Here is a 17,449-nt window from a genome sequence, read left to right on the forward strand (position 1 = left end):
CCCAGTCTTCTTTCTAACTTTGGGGAAGAGGCTGATACTTTCTGTTGCACATCAACTCCTACCCCCTCCTACCCTCTCCAACCCCCACCCCGCCTTCCCCACCACCACCAACTGCCATGCCCTAAGGTATACTCCTAAAACCTTAAAGGCCTAGTTGGAAGAAATAAGTTCCTTTTGAGATACAAGATATCTATTTATCTCTTTCCTACCTCCCTTCCCATGATAAATGAATCTCTGTTCTGTGAACACAACCAGTTCAACACACACATGTACACATACACACACAAAGAGTTTCAATTTATTGGTTTGCTCTTTGGGAACGGTGATATAGAACATAATTGGGATTAAAATCAAATTCTAGTTACAGATTCATAGAACTTTGCTTTAAACCAAATTAACTTTTAAGAGACTATTAAATCGCCTCTCATCCTCATACATTAACAAAGTAACTCAATCATAATCTATATAATCCTCTGTTGGTTTTCCATGATTAAAGCACACATAATACATAATGCAATTGATATTAAATATCTTGAGAATGACAAGTCAATAGAACTCCTTCCACTCTTAAGCATTAGCTGGTCATTTAGACATGTTCTGTACATACACTTTTCATTTAAGATTTTCTCCTTCAAAGGACTTGTGAACTATTCATTATTATGTGCTATTTGTATACACATGTCAGATGTCATCCAAAATTACATTTAAATTCTCTCTTCTTATTGCTTCAGAAATGTTAACCTTTAAGGAACATTCAATTAAAAAAAAAAAAAAAAAAGTTCAGGTCCTGACTCTTGCAACACATGTTCATATGTGTCAAGATTTTATTGTTTCCCTCTGACCTGATTAAAGCCTCCAACAACATACAATGTGCCACTTTCTTCTTTGCTCAACTCAGAGGAAGTCAAATAAAAAGAGAAAAAACAAATGCTCAAAATCACAGTGACCAAGGATTTGAATTAATAATTACATTAAATAACCATAACTTTTTGTTTAACTATTCACATTCCACACAGTGGAAATTATCGTTTCCTCCAGATTTTTCACTTACATTTTTAACTTTGAAGAACTACAATAACAAAAAACAACTTACAGACTCACAGGATGTGTGTTTTTCTCTTTTAATGCCAAGCACAAAGTGTACATCATAAAATTCATATTTGGTGTTTGGCATTATTTTAATAGGAAAGATTGAGATCACAAGTATCTTGCCATAAAAAACTCTACTATAATAATGAAAAAAACATACTTTTTCATCAGTGACTCCAATACAATATGTAATAGATATGGCACTGTCAATAAATGTTGGAAGACACACCATATTTTGCTAGTCTTAATATAGGCACAGTAAGAAAAGCAGACATTTCCCTCTTTGGCTAGCGCTGTTGGGGGGTTGTATTTTTTTTTTCAGGGTAGTTATGCTGCTGATTATCCCAGTGAAGTTAATTTTGAGGAAGTTCTCTTTACTTAAGCCAAATCCGACTTACATGCAAGACTGTGGTACAAGCTACTAAAAGAAGATTACTGCTGCCAACTTAAGTCATCTCTTTTTAACAAAATCGCATGCTTGTGGCAGAGTTAAGACAACAAGAGAAGTTCAATGTCTGCTGGTTCTGAATGTCATTTTCCTTTCTAGTGTGGTTTTACATGTTCAGCTCCTTCCCCCTTCTTTTCCTCTCCCCCACACTCAAAATTCTGGCTTAGTATTTGTGTGCTTAATTAAATCCACTCTGTGCTTTTTTTGTTGGAGGATGTGGATGAGGAGGAGATTTAGGGCAGAGCCATACAGTGTATACGAAATACGCGGACCGTGTGTTCGGGCAAATTTGCCTCGTGTGGAAGCATCAGTAGTGAGTTCGAAAGTTTCAAAACTCGACCCGATATTCTGGGTGTTCAAGATAACTTCTGCCTCAAAGTATGGTTCTGGCTTAGCTGTTAGATGGAAGAACGCCACACCAAAAAAATAAAATAAAATAAAAGCAGGCTCTTTAGTGCAATGCTGGCACCTTAGATGGGCAACTAAAATGCTAAGTCAATGGTGCTTATTTCCCCTATCACACGTGACTTGGCTAGCAAGGATGAGAAGGTACAAGGCAAAAAAGGAGTTCTGGGGGGTGGGGACAGATTTACACAGAAAACCTCAGGCTTAAAGAGCCAAATCCAAACCGCAGTAAGGTCCACCTGCCCCACACTTTGGCCATCAGATAAATCCTAAGAAAGGATGGGGAGGAGCCAGAGTTTAATCAGTGGAGGGGTCTACCAGTAGGTTCTGGATGGTTACAATGTTGTCCGAATCTCAATTCTAGTAGAGAGACAGCTAACGCACCCAAATGCTCCGATTTTTTACCCCCAGATGCTCTGATTCTCAACTGGGATTTCTCATTAGACCCTGAGAAGGCAAGGAAAAATGGGGAGGACACATCCTTGACACTTCCTCCCCGTATTAAACTACTCCTTAGCCAGAGGCAGTCTCCTTTATTTCTTTATTCTCTTCTGGTCCCCTGCTCAATTTCCTACCAATGACTGAAACAAAAATAATATACTTCTAGCTCAAAAGGAGAAGACCCTCAACTCTCCCCTCTTAGCCCCGTTCACTGACAAGGACACTGAGCAAAGGGAAAATCTTTCTAAAACAGGGCTGTGGCTCTCACAGGCATTACACAGAAATAATAAGCTGGGAAAGAGGTGGTTACAACCAAGCAAAAGGAAAGTTACGGGGACCTTCTGCTTACGAGGTGTTCGTTTTCTTCCTATCGCTGCATAGGGGTTTCTGAACTATGTCTATTTTCTGCCTGAGGGGCGGAGTCTGGGGTGGGGGTCCTCTTGGTTTCGCTCACTGACCTGGTTCTGAAAATAAGAGTGGCCAATATTTATGTTTTAAGTGTGGTGTTGCGTTACAGCCAATGTCAGCATATCACAGTGACAGCCAAAGTTAGTGATTTTTTGGCAATTTCGTTTCTCCTCTGTTCACTTGGTTTCTGTTAAATACCAGGGGAAAACTCACTGAAGCATGGGTTGCACTGTTTCGGGGTTGGCCTTTCAAGACTCTGCAGGTCTCCCGCGGGAACTCGTGTTGCGTCCAACTGGTCCCCGCACCTGTCCGTCACACCCACCTCTCCCTCCTGTGTCCCTCTTGTCCTTTGCGCGCACACCAGCCTCCTGGAGTCGGAAGACCCTTCCCAAAATGAGAAACAGTCACGTCTATGATGGAATGAGCTAATTAAGAGTCCCGGGCAGAGAAGGATTTAGACTGAAATAGTCACTGAGATCCTAAGAAGGGATGGACTGTGGAAGGGGGGGGGGGGGGGGAGGACAGGAAGAAGCAGGCGCAGGTGGAAATACCTTTTCCAAGTATAAAGCAGCACTAAAACAGGTCTCTTGCCCTCAGAGTAGCCTTTTGCATTAACATTCATTCAGAAAGGAGAATCTGGTCCTGGGAGGGCACGTGGAACACCCAGGCAGAGGCTGACCGCAGCCCCGCCCCTTTTCACGTGCCTCCCCCAGGTGCGGGCTTTCCGTGCCAGCCCCCTGGAAGGGGACACGTTTGCATAATAGGAAGCGTCCTCCTCTGGCCTCTGCCACGCCCCCCCCCAGACACCCACGCACACTCATGCACACAAACTACGCACTAGCAGGCTCCGGTCAGAAGGCAGCTGGTGGTTCTTCTTGCTTGTAAGTTGAAGCCAAGTAAGAATCAGGTCGTTTTAGGTCTGGCTCTGGGTCCGCCTGAGGCTGCATCCCTAAGACAGGCTGGGTGTGCCCACCTTAATCCAAATCGATGGATATGCATCGACACTGTTTGACTCGCGTGACCCTCTTCTTCTTGGTGGGCGGCTGCAGTTCGGGGCAGTTGAGCGTGACCATCATGGTGGTGAACTTCTTGGGCTTGCAGAAGGAGCAGGACTGGAAGGAGCCTTCCTCCTTCCGGATGTGCCTGGGGATGTAGAAGGAGTTGCACTGGCCGTAGCAGAAGCGGTTGATGATGGTACGGCTGTTGCAGCCCTCCTCGTGGATGGTCTGCTTCAGCGGCTGGGTTTTGCACCAGTCTCGCTTCAGGTATTTGCGCTCGGTCACGTGCAGGGCCTCCTGGCTGGACTCCAGCACCTCCTCCCCGGGCATGGCAGTGCCACGGCCTTGGCCACGCCCCCGATTCCTGGAGCCCGGTTGCTGGGGAGACTGAGTCTGCTCGGAGTCATTGTGCTGGGCCTTGTCTGGTGGAGGGATGGCCCCTTGGGACCCCTTCTTCTTCCCTTCGGCGGTAGGCAGGAGGGTCCCCAAGAGGAGAAGCAGGGCTCCCACAGTGTAGGCCGTGCGGCTCATGCTAACAGAGGGAAGCACAGAGAGGGGAGACACAGGAGACAGACAAGTCAATTTGAAAATTAACAGCAGCTAATGTTTTATCAGGCACTTCTTAGGCCCTCTGTGTAAGACATTTCATTTCCTTCTCACAAGATCTCTATGAATCTGGTATTATCATTCTCATCCCCCACCTAGCAGACAAACCACTGAGTAGCTTGCCCCGGGTCACCGGTGAATAAGGCAAGATGGCCGCTCAGCCAGGCCCTACCGCTTCATGGCATGTCCTCCCACCGCAGTTCCTTCCCTGCTGCGGATACCAATCACTTCGGAGTTACCTTGTGGTCACGTAATTCATTCTTGTATTGGGCCGAATTACCTTTGTACCTCTCTGGGGAAACCCAATTTTCTGTTTAGTTTTACATCAAGGCAAATCAACCTCACTGTCCAGGTTACATCAGCCAGGAAAGGACCCCAGTCTCCTTTTCTCCCCCAGCTGGCATGAGTGCTTCTTGAATTGTGCCTTGTGTGTTTGGCTGGATGCTTGGATGTTCGCTGATAGCAGACCTTCCAAGGAGAACCCAGGCAGAGCCAGGCAAGCTGTGCAGGGAGGGAGAGCACTTAGCAAGAACAACACTGGATCCAAAGTCAAGACTGGGTTTCCAGTCCAGGTCTTGGGGCGACAACTTACCATCGGACCTTGAGAAAATCACTTTGCTTCTCGAGAAATGACTTCTTGTAAGCTCATCTCCCCAGAGAGGTTGTTCAGATCAAATTTGAGGTTCAAACAAAAGCAGTTTGAGAACTAACCAGATCTATGGCAGGGTCTCAGACACAATGAATTACCTTTCCAGAAAGATCACATTAACTCCTAAGACTCCTGGACTTCTCACTTGTTCTCATTTTTAAATGGGCATAGCTATTGATTATATCATTCATGATATCATGATAGAGAGTTTTCTATCTTTAAATGATGAAATATGTCATTTACATGTGCGTGTCTCTGTGTGTGTGTTTCATCTGAGGTAGAACATGGCATAAGAAAACAGGTATATGTGAAATAATTAATTATGGCATTAATAAATGCTGTAGACGTGTAGAATAAATTAAAATGATAGTGAATTATTGTGGATGGGCCTGGACTTAGACATGGGTCAGAAAGGACAGTGAACAATGGCAAAAAAATAAGAGAAGCGGGGAAGGCAGAGGGAAAACTAATAAAACAGGAAAGCAAGGATGGAGAGACAGAGAAGAAATGGACTACGGAATCTAAATCAGAGAAAGGAGGGCTCCTACGGGGGCAGAGTGTTAAGGGAAGGTAGAGGGGACAGAGGAGAAAGAGGAGAAGCCAGAACATATTTTTTTAAGAGGGCAAGCATCACGCTATTGTGATTCTCTTGACACAGTGCCTTCCAAACCTCCAGGAGCAGAGGATCGCCTGGGGGTATTGTTAAAATGCAGATTCTAATTCAGTCAGTCTGCCTTTCTAACAAGCTTTGAGTAGCAAGGCCTGTAGCTCTGGCAACCTCCGGGCACAGAAAAGAGTTATTAAAATGTGGAAGGATTTTCTTTTCAAAGAGCGCAATTGCAAATTCACAGCTCTCCTCTCGGGCCATCTAACCAAATCTGACCTGCATCTTGAGGCTTCCCCCATTCCCCAGCCCCCGTGCCCCACCATGATTCTGAACCTAAGGGCAGATCTGTGAGTACCCATTTCCCTGTTCTCTTTTATAGACCAGCATTACATATAATAATAAGTGCAATTTAATAGTAACCTTATCACATCCCCCCAAAGAGCTGTACGAGTTGGTATGATTAGCTAAAGCAGTCACCTTTCAAAGACAAAGGCCTTGCGGAATCTACATTCTCTAAGTAACAGTCCCTGTAAGTAAAGACCATGCAACCCTAAGGTTAATGTCGAATTAAGATAACTTAATATTAAATTTAAAATATCCTTAAATGGCACCATTTTTCTAACATTAACCTAATACTCTGGGGCAAGTTCAAGTTTGGAACTGATAATGTGACATTTAGCTCCTGTTCTTTCGACTGTAGACTCCCTGGCTTTTGTCAGTTTATGTTACAACATCCCTGTTCTTTAAACAGAGCCTTTTTTGCCTCAACAACAAAAAAAATTAATTTCCTTGTTTTGTCTTTAAAAATCACTCATGAGAAAAATCCAGTTATAAAACAGTGCTGATTTTCTCCAGAGACCAGCATAACTTGAGCCATGACAGTTCAGTCTCCTAAGCAAATACATTGTGAATTTGAGAAGCTTTAACAAATTTCTTCTATTTGTTTAATTGGGGAGCAGGACCTACACTAAAATTCAGTCTGCCCATTTCAAAGAGGAGCACAGGAGACAGCCCTAGGCTTACACCCACAGTCTTCCCTCATCCCTACTGAAAATGGCCCCAAGGACAATTCAGCCCTCCCAGAGCAAGACCCTTAGAGCCCAACATCACAGAGACCAATCTGAAACTGACTGGGAATATATATTGCATGTGACAGTTCACGTCATAAAGCCATCCCCTCCCACAAACATCTGCCCCAAAAATGCAATTTCCTTTCTCCAGACCAACATAGGACTCTTTTTATGCTCGACTTTTCCTTCCTGGCATTTTCACATTGTCATTAAATAAATATCTAGTCCGAAGGTCGTGAGGACTTAGACATTGCCTTATCCTCAGCGCCTGGCTCAGAGTAGGTGCTCTTTTGTTAAATGAGTGCTTGTTATAGCCCACGTTGATTTACAGAGTCTCCCTTTTCATTTTAAGATGCTTCGTGTGTGCCGATGAGCAGCTGAGCCTAACACAATATTTTTGATTTCTGACTTGGAGGAGAGCAAACTCCTTCTAGCCTTGAAGTATCTTAATATTTGTTTTTCTTTTTCTAGGAAAACTTCAGATAGACACTACTTTTCACCTGGTCCCATGCAGAATGCTGTGGGTTTCATTTTCCAATTGAAGCCACTGTATTCCCTATGGCAGAAACCAACAATAAAGCAAGCAGTAAATTCACAATTAGTCAACAGTGGTTTTCAGTTTTAATTTAGACAGACTTCCTGTTCCTATGGGAGCTTTCGAACCCCATAAGCCAAAGGGGTCTAGAATGACAGACTGTTTTCTTGTTTTGGGGGTTTTTAAAGAAAAGTAAATTTTTCTCAAAATAAGATTTATTAGGTGTGGAAAATGTTATAAAATGGTTTTTCATGTCTTAAAAAAAGGCAACTTTTTAAGATCTTTAGTGCTTACTGTGAGGCTTTTGACTCTTTAAAACTTAAAATTAGCTATTTGGAGAAAAGTAAAAACCAACTTCAGGAATCTCAATCAACACAGACCTCAGCTTAAAGAACAGTGGTTCTCTGAAGGACTCTGCACATTCCTCATGAGTAAGAGTTAGAAGCTTGAGAATTCTAGTAGTGCTAGAACCAGGGCTCTGTCAAGTCATTGTGGTCAATCACCCAACCTCCCCCCACACACACCACAGTCTGGTCATGATTACTCAGTGAAGAAAAAGGGACTGTTTTGCTCTTAAAATCCCAGTTGTATTGCCACCAAATAATCCGCACTTTGTAAATATCACAAGCATGCAGGAAATCATGAAGATGTAAATTTCTCGAAGACAGTTCTTGTCCATATCAACACCTCGCAGAAAACCCCATTATCAAAAATCAGTCTAAATCCTAATCAAACCTCAGGTTCCTATGAATTATCCCTCATGCCCAACCATGAGCTGCAAACATTTTTGGTAATTTGCATCCATGAAATGACCCACTGACATCATTGAAGTCGAGCTGCAGTTTGTGGGTCCAGAGTGCATCAGGACACCCACAAAGACCTCCCTTTATACTTGTTGCAGACAACATTCTTCTTTTCAAACCCTGCCTCAACTTCTCCTTAATGCATTTCTGTTTTCTCCACGTAATGTGATTTTTCGTAGCAAGTTTTTTCGGCAATTGCTCTCCATCAGCAAGACCTACCTACCCTTACCATTTTTTCCCTTTACTACTGGTCCTCGCCTCCAATCCACTTGTCCCAGAGCACATAGATACTCTCAAGGCAGTTCTTCTCTACCTGATGCTTTTCTTCAGGTTTCCCTTAGTGATCAAGAGAAAACATCCGCACACAGGATAAGCCAGATCAGCCACCTCTGTCCGGTGTAGGTCATGGTGATTTAGTCCAATCTTCATAAGGTTCTAAGAACACAATCGTCTAACTCTAAGGAATCAGAAATAAAAATGCTGTGTGTGACCTGTGTCCAGTATTCTCAATGTCTTTCGGAAAGATTAGGCCAGCTCCTTGGGGCACCCTTCTTACCGTATTTCTCATTTTAGCTAATCGACCTGCTTATAATCAGTTAAATGGAGTGCTGAGTGGGAATTACAGGGAATTGACAATGGGTCAGCAGGCCAGATGTCTATGCCTGAACATCTGATCCACTCCTGATGAATTAAGTTTTAGAAAGACGTTCAACAGGCATGACATCAAATTATTCTCTCAGTAGAAGAAAATAATTAAAGTGACAGCAAATGCTCTAAATGCAGGCCAGATTTTAGAATAATCTCTTCCTTTTTCTCAGAACTAAATCTTTGAGAAGGGAAAGGTTATTTTTAACTTGATCTTGAATTTTTAAAAAGATAGCTTTTAGAAGTTAAGTAGAGAATTTCGTAAGACTACACTGGGTCATTTTTTTTCCCCCAGACAAATCGAAAAAATAAGATAGAAGAATTACTTGCTGGCAAACTAGTAGAAGATAAAGTCTCATCCTGTATGAGTCGCAAGACCCTAACTACAACCTCCCTATTTAGAAGACCATTCAAGCTAAATCAGGTTGGCCACCCATATCACACAGGACAGAAAGGAAACCTCCAGGTGGTTAAGTATCTCATCAGCTCTATGCCCACTGGAAGATTTTTTGCTGAAATGAATGATTGTATGCAATTTTTGAGGTCAACAGAAAACAAGTTAGAAAGTAATAAATATTCACTGAGCAGCACTATTGAGAGTTAATCAGTAGGTTCTGTTTTGGGATGCAAGACGGGTGGTAGTATTTATATGCAGGGAATTCAGGATTTAATTTCAGAAATAACTTGTAATATATCTGGTGCCATATCATGTTACTGCTTCTTCCAATACCACCGCTGATAATAAGAATTATCTCTATTTTTGAACCCTGAGCATGTATGCTAAGCATTGTGCATAAATCAGACTGTATTTTATCGAGAGAACATGAGGTAGATAATATTGTCTTCCCTTTATCAAGCAGGGAATCCAGAGTCAGAAAAGTTAGGAATCTGCCCAAAGTCAGACAGCTCCTCAGTTGGAGAGTAAGGGCTGGAGACCCATTCTACTGAGCCCCCAAACGTGTCTTTAATCACTGTTCTGTGGACACCCGGCACAGTTCTTAACAAGGGACACGTGAACTTGTTTTTAATACAATACAGTTTGAAGAATATTGTAAGTCAAGTAATTATCTAGTTTGTATCTTCATGTTCACATGTGAAAAAAAAAAAAAAAAAAAAAACTTCTGTTGTCCCAGGAATTATTGTTGTGCTTTGCATTTCTAAGAGCATATGTTAAAACTAAAGAAAATTCCTTGCAGATGTAAGGCATGGGCTGGTAACACTTGTGATCTGTGCCTTTCAGTTGGATGCTACAGTTACCTCCCCTCACCGCCCCCCACCACCACTTTTCATTACATAAAAGGGTTAGGTTTTTCCTTCAGTCCTTAACTCTCTATTCTAGGACATGCTCCAAGCTTCGTTGTTGACAAGCATTTCTTCGGAAAGGGGTCTGTGGCATAAAACTTCTTGGCCTTATTTCACTTGTGATACTTGAACATTAAGAGCAAGACAGAGGGTTTCAGTTTAGAAGACAAGGCAGGCAGCTCTGGTTCAAAGATGTGAGAACTCAGTAGGTTTCTACTCTCCTCTGTGCAATCATTTCCATAAAGGCTGTGTCAGCCAAATAGGATTTCCTATAGATCATGGGTTACCAAAACATTTCACTCAAAATGCACTTTTAAGAAAATAGAAAACCTGTAAAATTACAAAGTTTCCAAAAGACTTCAATTCCTACAGTGACCTGAGGGTTAAGCACACACACACACACACACACACACACACACACACAACTACAGTTCTAAAGAACCCTTTAATAATTAGTTAGTACTACAATTGCAGAGTGTAGTTTACCCAGTGATAGCAATAAAATCACCTACTGTTGTAGACTTGTTGCTTTGAAATGCCCATCTCTTCAAGTCCCCCAGCACCCCCTTCCAAAAGAAAAGAAAAGAAAAGAAAGGAAAAGAAAGGAAAAGGATCGAAAAGGAAAAAAAAAAAAAAAAAAGAGGGGGTAGGGGCTGGAAAGCCCTGGGGTGAAAGAAGACTCCTAACAGGGGACTGGGGTTATCTTAACCTCTTCTCTGCTATTTATTTAAGTTGTGTGTACAGCCAAAAGGAAGCCCCCACTCTGGGGTCCCTGGGACAGCTTAAATCCCCGTGACCCACTTAACACAATAGATTGTTTTAATCAACTCGTGTCCTGGCACCATCTCGAAAGGGAACATAAACAGACGCGCACATCGCTCAGATCTACTTTTTCCAGCGGGAGATCCAATTACCTACCAGTGGTCGCCTCTCTGCCCTCGTATCATTTAAGGAGAGATTTTAACCCCTAACGTCGGGGCTGTATTTCTGTGTAAAAAAAAATTGCTGGGGTTCAAAGTAGGCAGAGGAGGAGAAGGCGGCAGCAGGATTCAACCCGGGGAACCGTTCAGGCCAGCTCCGGGCGCACAGCAAGGGCTTCAGAGCAGAAGCCCCGTCACCTCCTCTCTGCCCCCGCCTCGCCCGGGGACTGTCGCCAGAGCCCGCTGCGGGCAAACACCCGGCTGGGGCGCCCCCAAGGCGGACCTGGGATCCGAAGGCAATGCCAAACCAGAGCGGTGGCGAGTCCGTTCTTCCCAAGCCTGAAGTCTACAAATCGCTCCGGCCCGCAAGGTGACAGCCCCAACTCCCCCTCCGACCCCAGGACTGGCGACGGGGTCACCGAGACGGAGAGGGAGAAGAGACGACGACTGGGGCGTCTAAGCCGCCAGTCCCGCATCGTCCGTCGCTAGCAAGACTCAGCGAGAAAGGCGGGGGCCTCAAGGACACAAACTAAGGAGTACAGGGGAAATGGGACGGGGCGGCTTGGCGCTACCTGGCCCCCGGGCGTCCGCGCTTCAAGCGAGGCGCGAGTGGAGCGGGGAGAAGCCTGAAAGAGAGCACCCAGCGCCCACGCGGGCCCAGCCGGCCGGTGGATGTGTGCGGTGTTTGTGGTGTGAGCATTGCAGGCTCGCTGGACTCTGGGTCCCCGACCGCGCACAGCCCTTCAGCAGACCCGTTACCCGACGCTCCGGTTTCCACCGCGGCCGAACTCCGCGGCTCTGTTCTCGCCCGAGTCTCCATCTCACCTTGACGATGGGCCAGTGGACCCTCCGCTGATTCTCCGGTTCCTCCAGCCCACCGCGGGATCACACCTGGGACTCCCACCGGAGCCCCCAGAGGTCCCGAGCGGAAGCGCCGGGCTTCGGACACTTGGCCCCTCTCCGTGCGCTGGCCCCGCGGTCCCGGGTCGAGCCGCAGGGCCCGGCTGCTGCCCACCGCTCCCGCTCGCCACCCCTCCGCGCTCGAGGGGCGCCCACTAGGGCTCCGCGCCTCTGAGGTGCCGGCGGGGTTGGCAGGAGCGACTGCCACACGCACCAGGAGCGCGTTAGCTGGGCCCCGGGAGGTGGAAGTGGGATGCGGGGCAATAGCTCTCGCTCCTGACATCCTCCTTGCCAGGCTTTCCATGCGGACAGCGCAAGGTGAGGTTACGGCAGCCAAGACGGTGGCGGGCAGAAGTTTTCTGTATAATTCTGGAGTTTTCTGCATAATTCGCCCTGGGGAACCGCGGCCTCCGTCTGCGCGTCTGGAGGGCGACCGCGCGTCTGCACCAAGCGGGACGCGGGAGTCTTTTGACGGGACCCTTGCGCTCTCTTTCTCTCGCTCTCATTCTCTCACTCACTGGGACGGGAGCCTCTGCACTCACCTGTCAGTGCTGCGGGTCTCCGGGGCCTGCGCTCTCGACGCGAGGCGCGGTGTGCGACCGCGGCCCGAGCCGCCCCGGCTTGGCGTGGGGTCAGCCAGACAGAGAGTACGGCTCTCGCTGCACACTGGGTCGCCCGGTCCGCGGAGGGCGCACCGAGTGCGGGGCATCGCGCCGTCTCCGGTTTAAATGCCGGCAGCCGAGCCGGACGCCCGGGGCCGCGCCTCTCCATTGGCCAGGCGCCGCCGCCGCCGCGGGACCCGCTATCCGCCCCCTTTCCCGGTACTGCCCCCGCCCCCCCGCACCCCTCCTGCCTCCCCGCGGGGTCCCCTCTCCGCCTGCCTCGCCTCTTTGTCTGCTCCCCCCGCCCAGGCCGGCTGGGAGAGGTCACCCCAGGGAACCGCGCCTGGAATGCACAGCAAATCACATTTTCCGCTCCCGTTGGAGGGGGAAGCGCGGGAGGAAATCCCCCCGGCTCCAGGCCCCTCATTCCTCGTCCGCCCCAGGCCTGCGCTTTTCCTCTCGCCGGCCCCGCTCCGCCTGCGTTGGCCCCGCAACGCGCTCGGTCGCAGAAGCTGCCCTGGAACTAGCAAGATCTCCGTGGGATCTCGACAGACGAGGCGGTTCTGGCCCCGTGGCGGGAGCGGGCCTGCAGGATGCTCTGGTTGAACGGTCGCCGCGGCTCCGCCGCGGCTCGGCCGGAGGCCCCCAACTTCGAGGGCGCTGACCCCCGCGCCCCCGTTAACCCTGGCGGGCTCGCTGGCCGCCAGCAGGAGCCTGTCTCCAACATGACACCCTCCTCTCCTCGCCCGCCGCGGTTTCTTTCAGCTCAGATGCTGACGGCCTCGGCCCCGGAGTGTACAGAAGGGAATAACAGGGGGGGAGAGTAAACCTTAAAGGACCCTCGCAAATCAAGGTTTCCATTTCTAAGCCATCTTTAAACGGGAGAGAACAACAGCTATACGAGAAGAGGCTTTCTGTAGCATGTTCAAGTTGAACAAATGAGGAGGATAAAACGTCAGGCGAGGAAGGTACTTCCCAGGAATAGAAGAAGACCAAAAAAAAAAAAAAAAAAAAAAAACCCGTTTGTGAAAAGGAGGCGTCACATTCTGTATTTATTACTGAGAACCCGATGGATAGCAGCGAACACACTCAGTGCATAAATATTTTTCGAAAGATGAGCGAACACTTTCATTTGTTCTCTTAGCTTGAAAATTGGTTCCTCAAAGAAGCCGTAAATTCTGTGTGTCGAAGTTATAGCCCGTGCAAAAATCAACCCGGCTGCGAGGTCTGCAGACCGGCTCCACCAGCCAGGTCAGATGATGGCTTCGGAAAAGAAAAAGAAAAAAAGGGGGGGGGGGGTTATAGAAGGAAATGTGAAGGTGCCTGTGCTCGCTAAAGCAAAATAAACAAAACAATGAAACCCAACAAAAGGTACTTGGGAAACAGTCCTGATTTAAGCACTTGGCTAAGAAAACAAAACAAAACCCCAGAACAGCATGATTTTTTACTCTTTAGGCAGTCATTGTAAGGAAGCTGCCAGAAACACTGAACACCTACTAGATACTCTGAAGAACTTGAAATCAATTTTTCAAAATAAATGAAACAAGAAGGAAGTCTGCAATAAATCAATGTCTGTCTAGAGAATCTTCATCAGGGGGATGTTTTGTTTGTGCAGTCTGCACTTTCTACCCATAAACTCAGTGCTCCACTTGAAATTTAGTTTCCAATAATTTTTTGTTAAATCATCCCATGCAGTTTGTAGTTGCTTGCAGAAGATGAACATTCAACAGGGCTTAAAGGTTGAGGCTGGTGGAGTGGGCTAGAGGAGATTAGGGGAGGTCAGAAATATACAAAATGTTTAGACAAGTAACAGTCCAGCCAAAGCCCACCACCAATCTGTAGAAGCCAACTGTTCTCTTTGGGAGTCAACTCAGAAGAGAAAGGGGCATATTTTACAAATGCCATTAACTCCTAATTCAAAATCAATGTTTTGGTCTCCCCCCCCCCCACCTCAAAACTCATAAAAACTGCCCCAAATAAAAACACATTGACAAGGGTTTTCCTTCCGAATTGGAAGTAATTGTTTTGGAACACTGAGACTGTAGTTTGATATATTTCAATCTGTGACTCTGTGACTGTTTGTATCTCCTTCTAGTTAATGTGAGATCACAACGATCCCTCCTCGGAAGGCTTTCGAGACCACAGTGTCTACAATACAAACACTCCTGTCCTCACCCCACCACTCCACAGCTCTATCCCATTTCACCGAGCCCGGTCTCTTTAGTTTCACTCATCTCTCCCTGTCACTACAATGGAGGCTTCATGATGGCGGAGACTTTGTCTGTAGTAGTCATTCAGGTTACACCAAGCTCATAGAATACAATGCCCAAGACAGACTTAGGATTCAACAAATAGTTGTGAACTAGGAATGTTCAGCCCACACCCACTAACTAGGATTAGCAACTGAGCCCAACTACAACCATCATGAATATGGTAAACAGGGACCCTCACCTCACAGAGTTTATAGTTGAGAGTATTTGTAAATGTTTATATAGATATCCAAGCTTTTGGCCTCATATTTGTGTTTCCACAGCTCTCAACCCGTCATTGCAAACCATTATCCAATCAGGGTGAAGGCATAAGAGTAAAACCTCTTCAGGCCTCTTTAACCATAATTACATAATTGAAACCTGCTCTTAGTAGGAGGGGGAAGAAGTAGAAGGATTCCATGTAGTCAAAGTTAAAATTTTAAATCTAGGATGTCTAAACAGTGATCACTAAGTGATAAATGTCACTTACAGAAACAACTTGCAAATTACTTTGAGGCTTTGAGAAGTAAAAGTCATGCTCAGCTACTGTTTTTATTAAAGGGGAATCTATTTCTCTTGTTCTACTCACCTATCTGTGGCATGTGTTTGTCTTCATCTAATTCCCAACATGTTAAGACGGGGTTTCTCTTTCAGATTTGGGGAAGAACCTTGAAGTCCTTCATAGGGAAGTCTTTGCTCAAAACCACAAAAGCTGTTCACCCAATTGTGGAGATGACATATGGCATCTTGCATTGGATTAAAGAAGAAAAAAAGCCATTCATCCATCTGGAACTGACCTTGGTGCTCTTTCTAAAGGAAAAACAAAACAAAACAAAGCATGGTGATGAACCTGACAATGGTTAAAGAAAAAGATATTTGCAACAGTCAAATAACAGCTAAATGATTCCTATCTAGAATGAATTTCACTTATACACTAGTAAGAAAGAAAACTCCTCAAGTCACCCAATAGGAGTTGGCAAAGCACATGACTGGGCACTTCACAAAGGTAGAAACCCGAATGACCAATAAACATGAAAAGGCACTAGATTATACTAGTAAATAGGGAAAATGCAAACTGAAGAAAGAAGATGCCCTTGCCGAGCTCACAGACTGACGAAGACAAGTCTGCCACTATCCAGTGTTAAAGAGAATATGCAGAAGCAGGCACTTAATGCAATGGCAGTGAGAGTGTATTGGTAGGACCATTGCAGAGAGTAATTTGTTGAAGTGTGATAAAGTTCACCATGCCGCTAGTATACCACTCAGCCATTCTACTTCTAGGTAAGCACCTTACAAGAACTTGAACACATGTAGGAGGCCTAGAATTGTGTGAGCGCTTTCACTGCAGAATCATTTGTAACTGTCTCAGCTCAGAGTCGACTCCTGGCCATGACTCTTGCTCTCTGTGCATAAGCAGCAAAACGTTGACCAGTGTCCGGTATATGAACGAGGCACGTACATGTGAAAAATCCGAACAATGCCGCCAAATACATGCACATGAACAAATAAATCATGCGGACCATTTTAACACTGTTGGGACCTAATTCCATACAAGTGTTTATTGTGTACACTACCACGTGCGGTGCAGTATAAAGAAGGCAAAAAGTCTGGATATGGTCCTTCACAGTCCTTATATAGGCCCAGCAGAAAAAAGCACTGAATTTAAAGGCAAAACAAAATCAGAATAAATTTCTGACTCCTCCTCGTAGGAAATGAGTGCCCCTGGGTTAGATATTTAAGCCCTCTGAGCCTAAACTCAATCATCTGTTTTATAGGAATGGTAATAATGCCTACCTCTGGGTAGATGACGGAATTAAGTACAGTGAGCTCCGTGAAAATGCCAGACACATAACAGACGCTTAATAAACAGGAGTGACTGCTTGGATCCTCTAGAGCAGTTGGAAGCTGAAACAAAGACAATGGAAATGTAATTTCAGCATGGGTCATGCCTTAGGTATCTTTACACTCACTGTGCTTAATGCACTGGATGGTACGTAATAGGCAGTTGATAAAGTTACTAAATGAGTACATACAGAGGGGAAAGGAAGGAAGTGACCGTGACAGAGGGAGGGAGAGGATGAAGGCATGTAGGAAGGAAGGAAAGGAAAGGAAAGGAGGCAGGGAGAGAGAAGGCAAGAACGGAAAGGCAGGAGTGAGGCGGGAGCGGCGGGGAGGGAAGGGAAGGAGAGATAGCCTTCCAGTAAATGGCACAGCAGCTTCTATTTTGGGTGAGACCAGCAAATGGCATAAATATCCTAGAGAGGGGCACGGGCTGGACAGCAAATCCCTCTGGCTCTCTTTTGCTTGCGTCATAAGAATCACTTAGACCCAAAGTTAAGAGTTCTCTGAATGTGTTCACTGCAGGGGCAGAATCTGAGAAAGAATCCAGAAGATGCCTGAATGTGTAGCAAGAGAGGCTGGACTTCCCATGTAGAAGGCTGCTGGCAGAGATGTGGGAATGCAGCAAGACAGAAATGGATTTCTCAGAAAAAAAAAAAAAAAGAAAAAAATTCACATACCGAAATAGTACCAAATAGTACCCAACTAGAACGGAACCTGCTGGAAATGAGGCTCCCACCTTCATCTGTAGGCTGGGTGGCTCGTTAAGTCTGGAAAGTTTCTATTTGTTTTGAGCTCTTTGATGCCACTTCACTCTTAGAAAAATTTGGATGGAACTTTAATTAGTTATTGATTCTCTGCGATTCCTTAGTGTTTGAACGGCTGTGGGTCTTCATTTTCTAAATCTTTGTACGTACGCTTTCCAAGAAAAGC

At 45.8% G+C, this 17,449-nt stretch overlaps 1 protein-coding gene and 1 long non-coding RNA gene across 3 annotated transcripts; both read right to left on the reverse strand.

The window, feature by feature from the left end:
- Positions 1 to 270: 270 nt before the first annotated feature.
- Positions 271 to 12,644, reverse strand: GREM1 (gremlin 1, DAN family BMP antagonist). 2 transcript variants are annotated; one of them, XM_059181093.1, is made up of 2 exons: positions 12,369 to 12,644; positions 271 to 4,321 (listed from the first exon to the last, which is right to left on the reverse strand). In XM_059181093.1, the coding sequence occupies exons 1-2, from the start codon at positions 12,533 to 12,535 to the stop codon at positions 3,766 to 3,768; spliced, it is 723 nt and encodes a 240-aa protein (XP_059037076.1). In that variant the 5' UTR covers positions 12,536 to 12,644; the 3' UTR covers positions 271 to 3,765. The 2 variants fall into 2 exon arrangements, with proteins under 2 accessions (XP_059037076.1, XP_059037078.1); XM_059181095.1 differs by lacking the exon at positions 12,369 to 12,644 and adding an exon at positions 11,752 to 11,881.
- An 849-nt stretch (positions 12,645 to 13,493) lies between these two features.
- On the reverse strand, positions 13,494 to 16,807 carry LOC131836072 (uncharacterized). Its single transcript, XR_009355496.1, has 3 exons — positions 16,472 to 16,807; positions 15,267 to 15,487; positions 13,494 to 13,691 (listed from the first exon to the last, which is right to left on the reverse strand). It is a non-coding gene; the product is annotated as an uncharacterized LOC131836072 (long non-coding RNA).
- Between the last annotated feature and the right edge of the window lie 642 nt (positions 16,808 to 17,449).

Source organism: Mustela lutreola, chromosome 7 (assembly GCF_030435805.1).
Source record: "Mustela lutreola isolate mMusLut2 chromosome 7, mMusLut2.pri, whole genome shotgun sequence".
Taxonomy (NCBI): Eukaryota; Metazoa; Chordata; class Mammalia; order Carnivora; family Mustelidae; genus Mustela; species Mustela lutreola.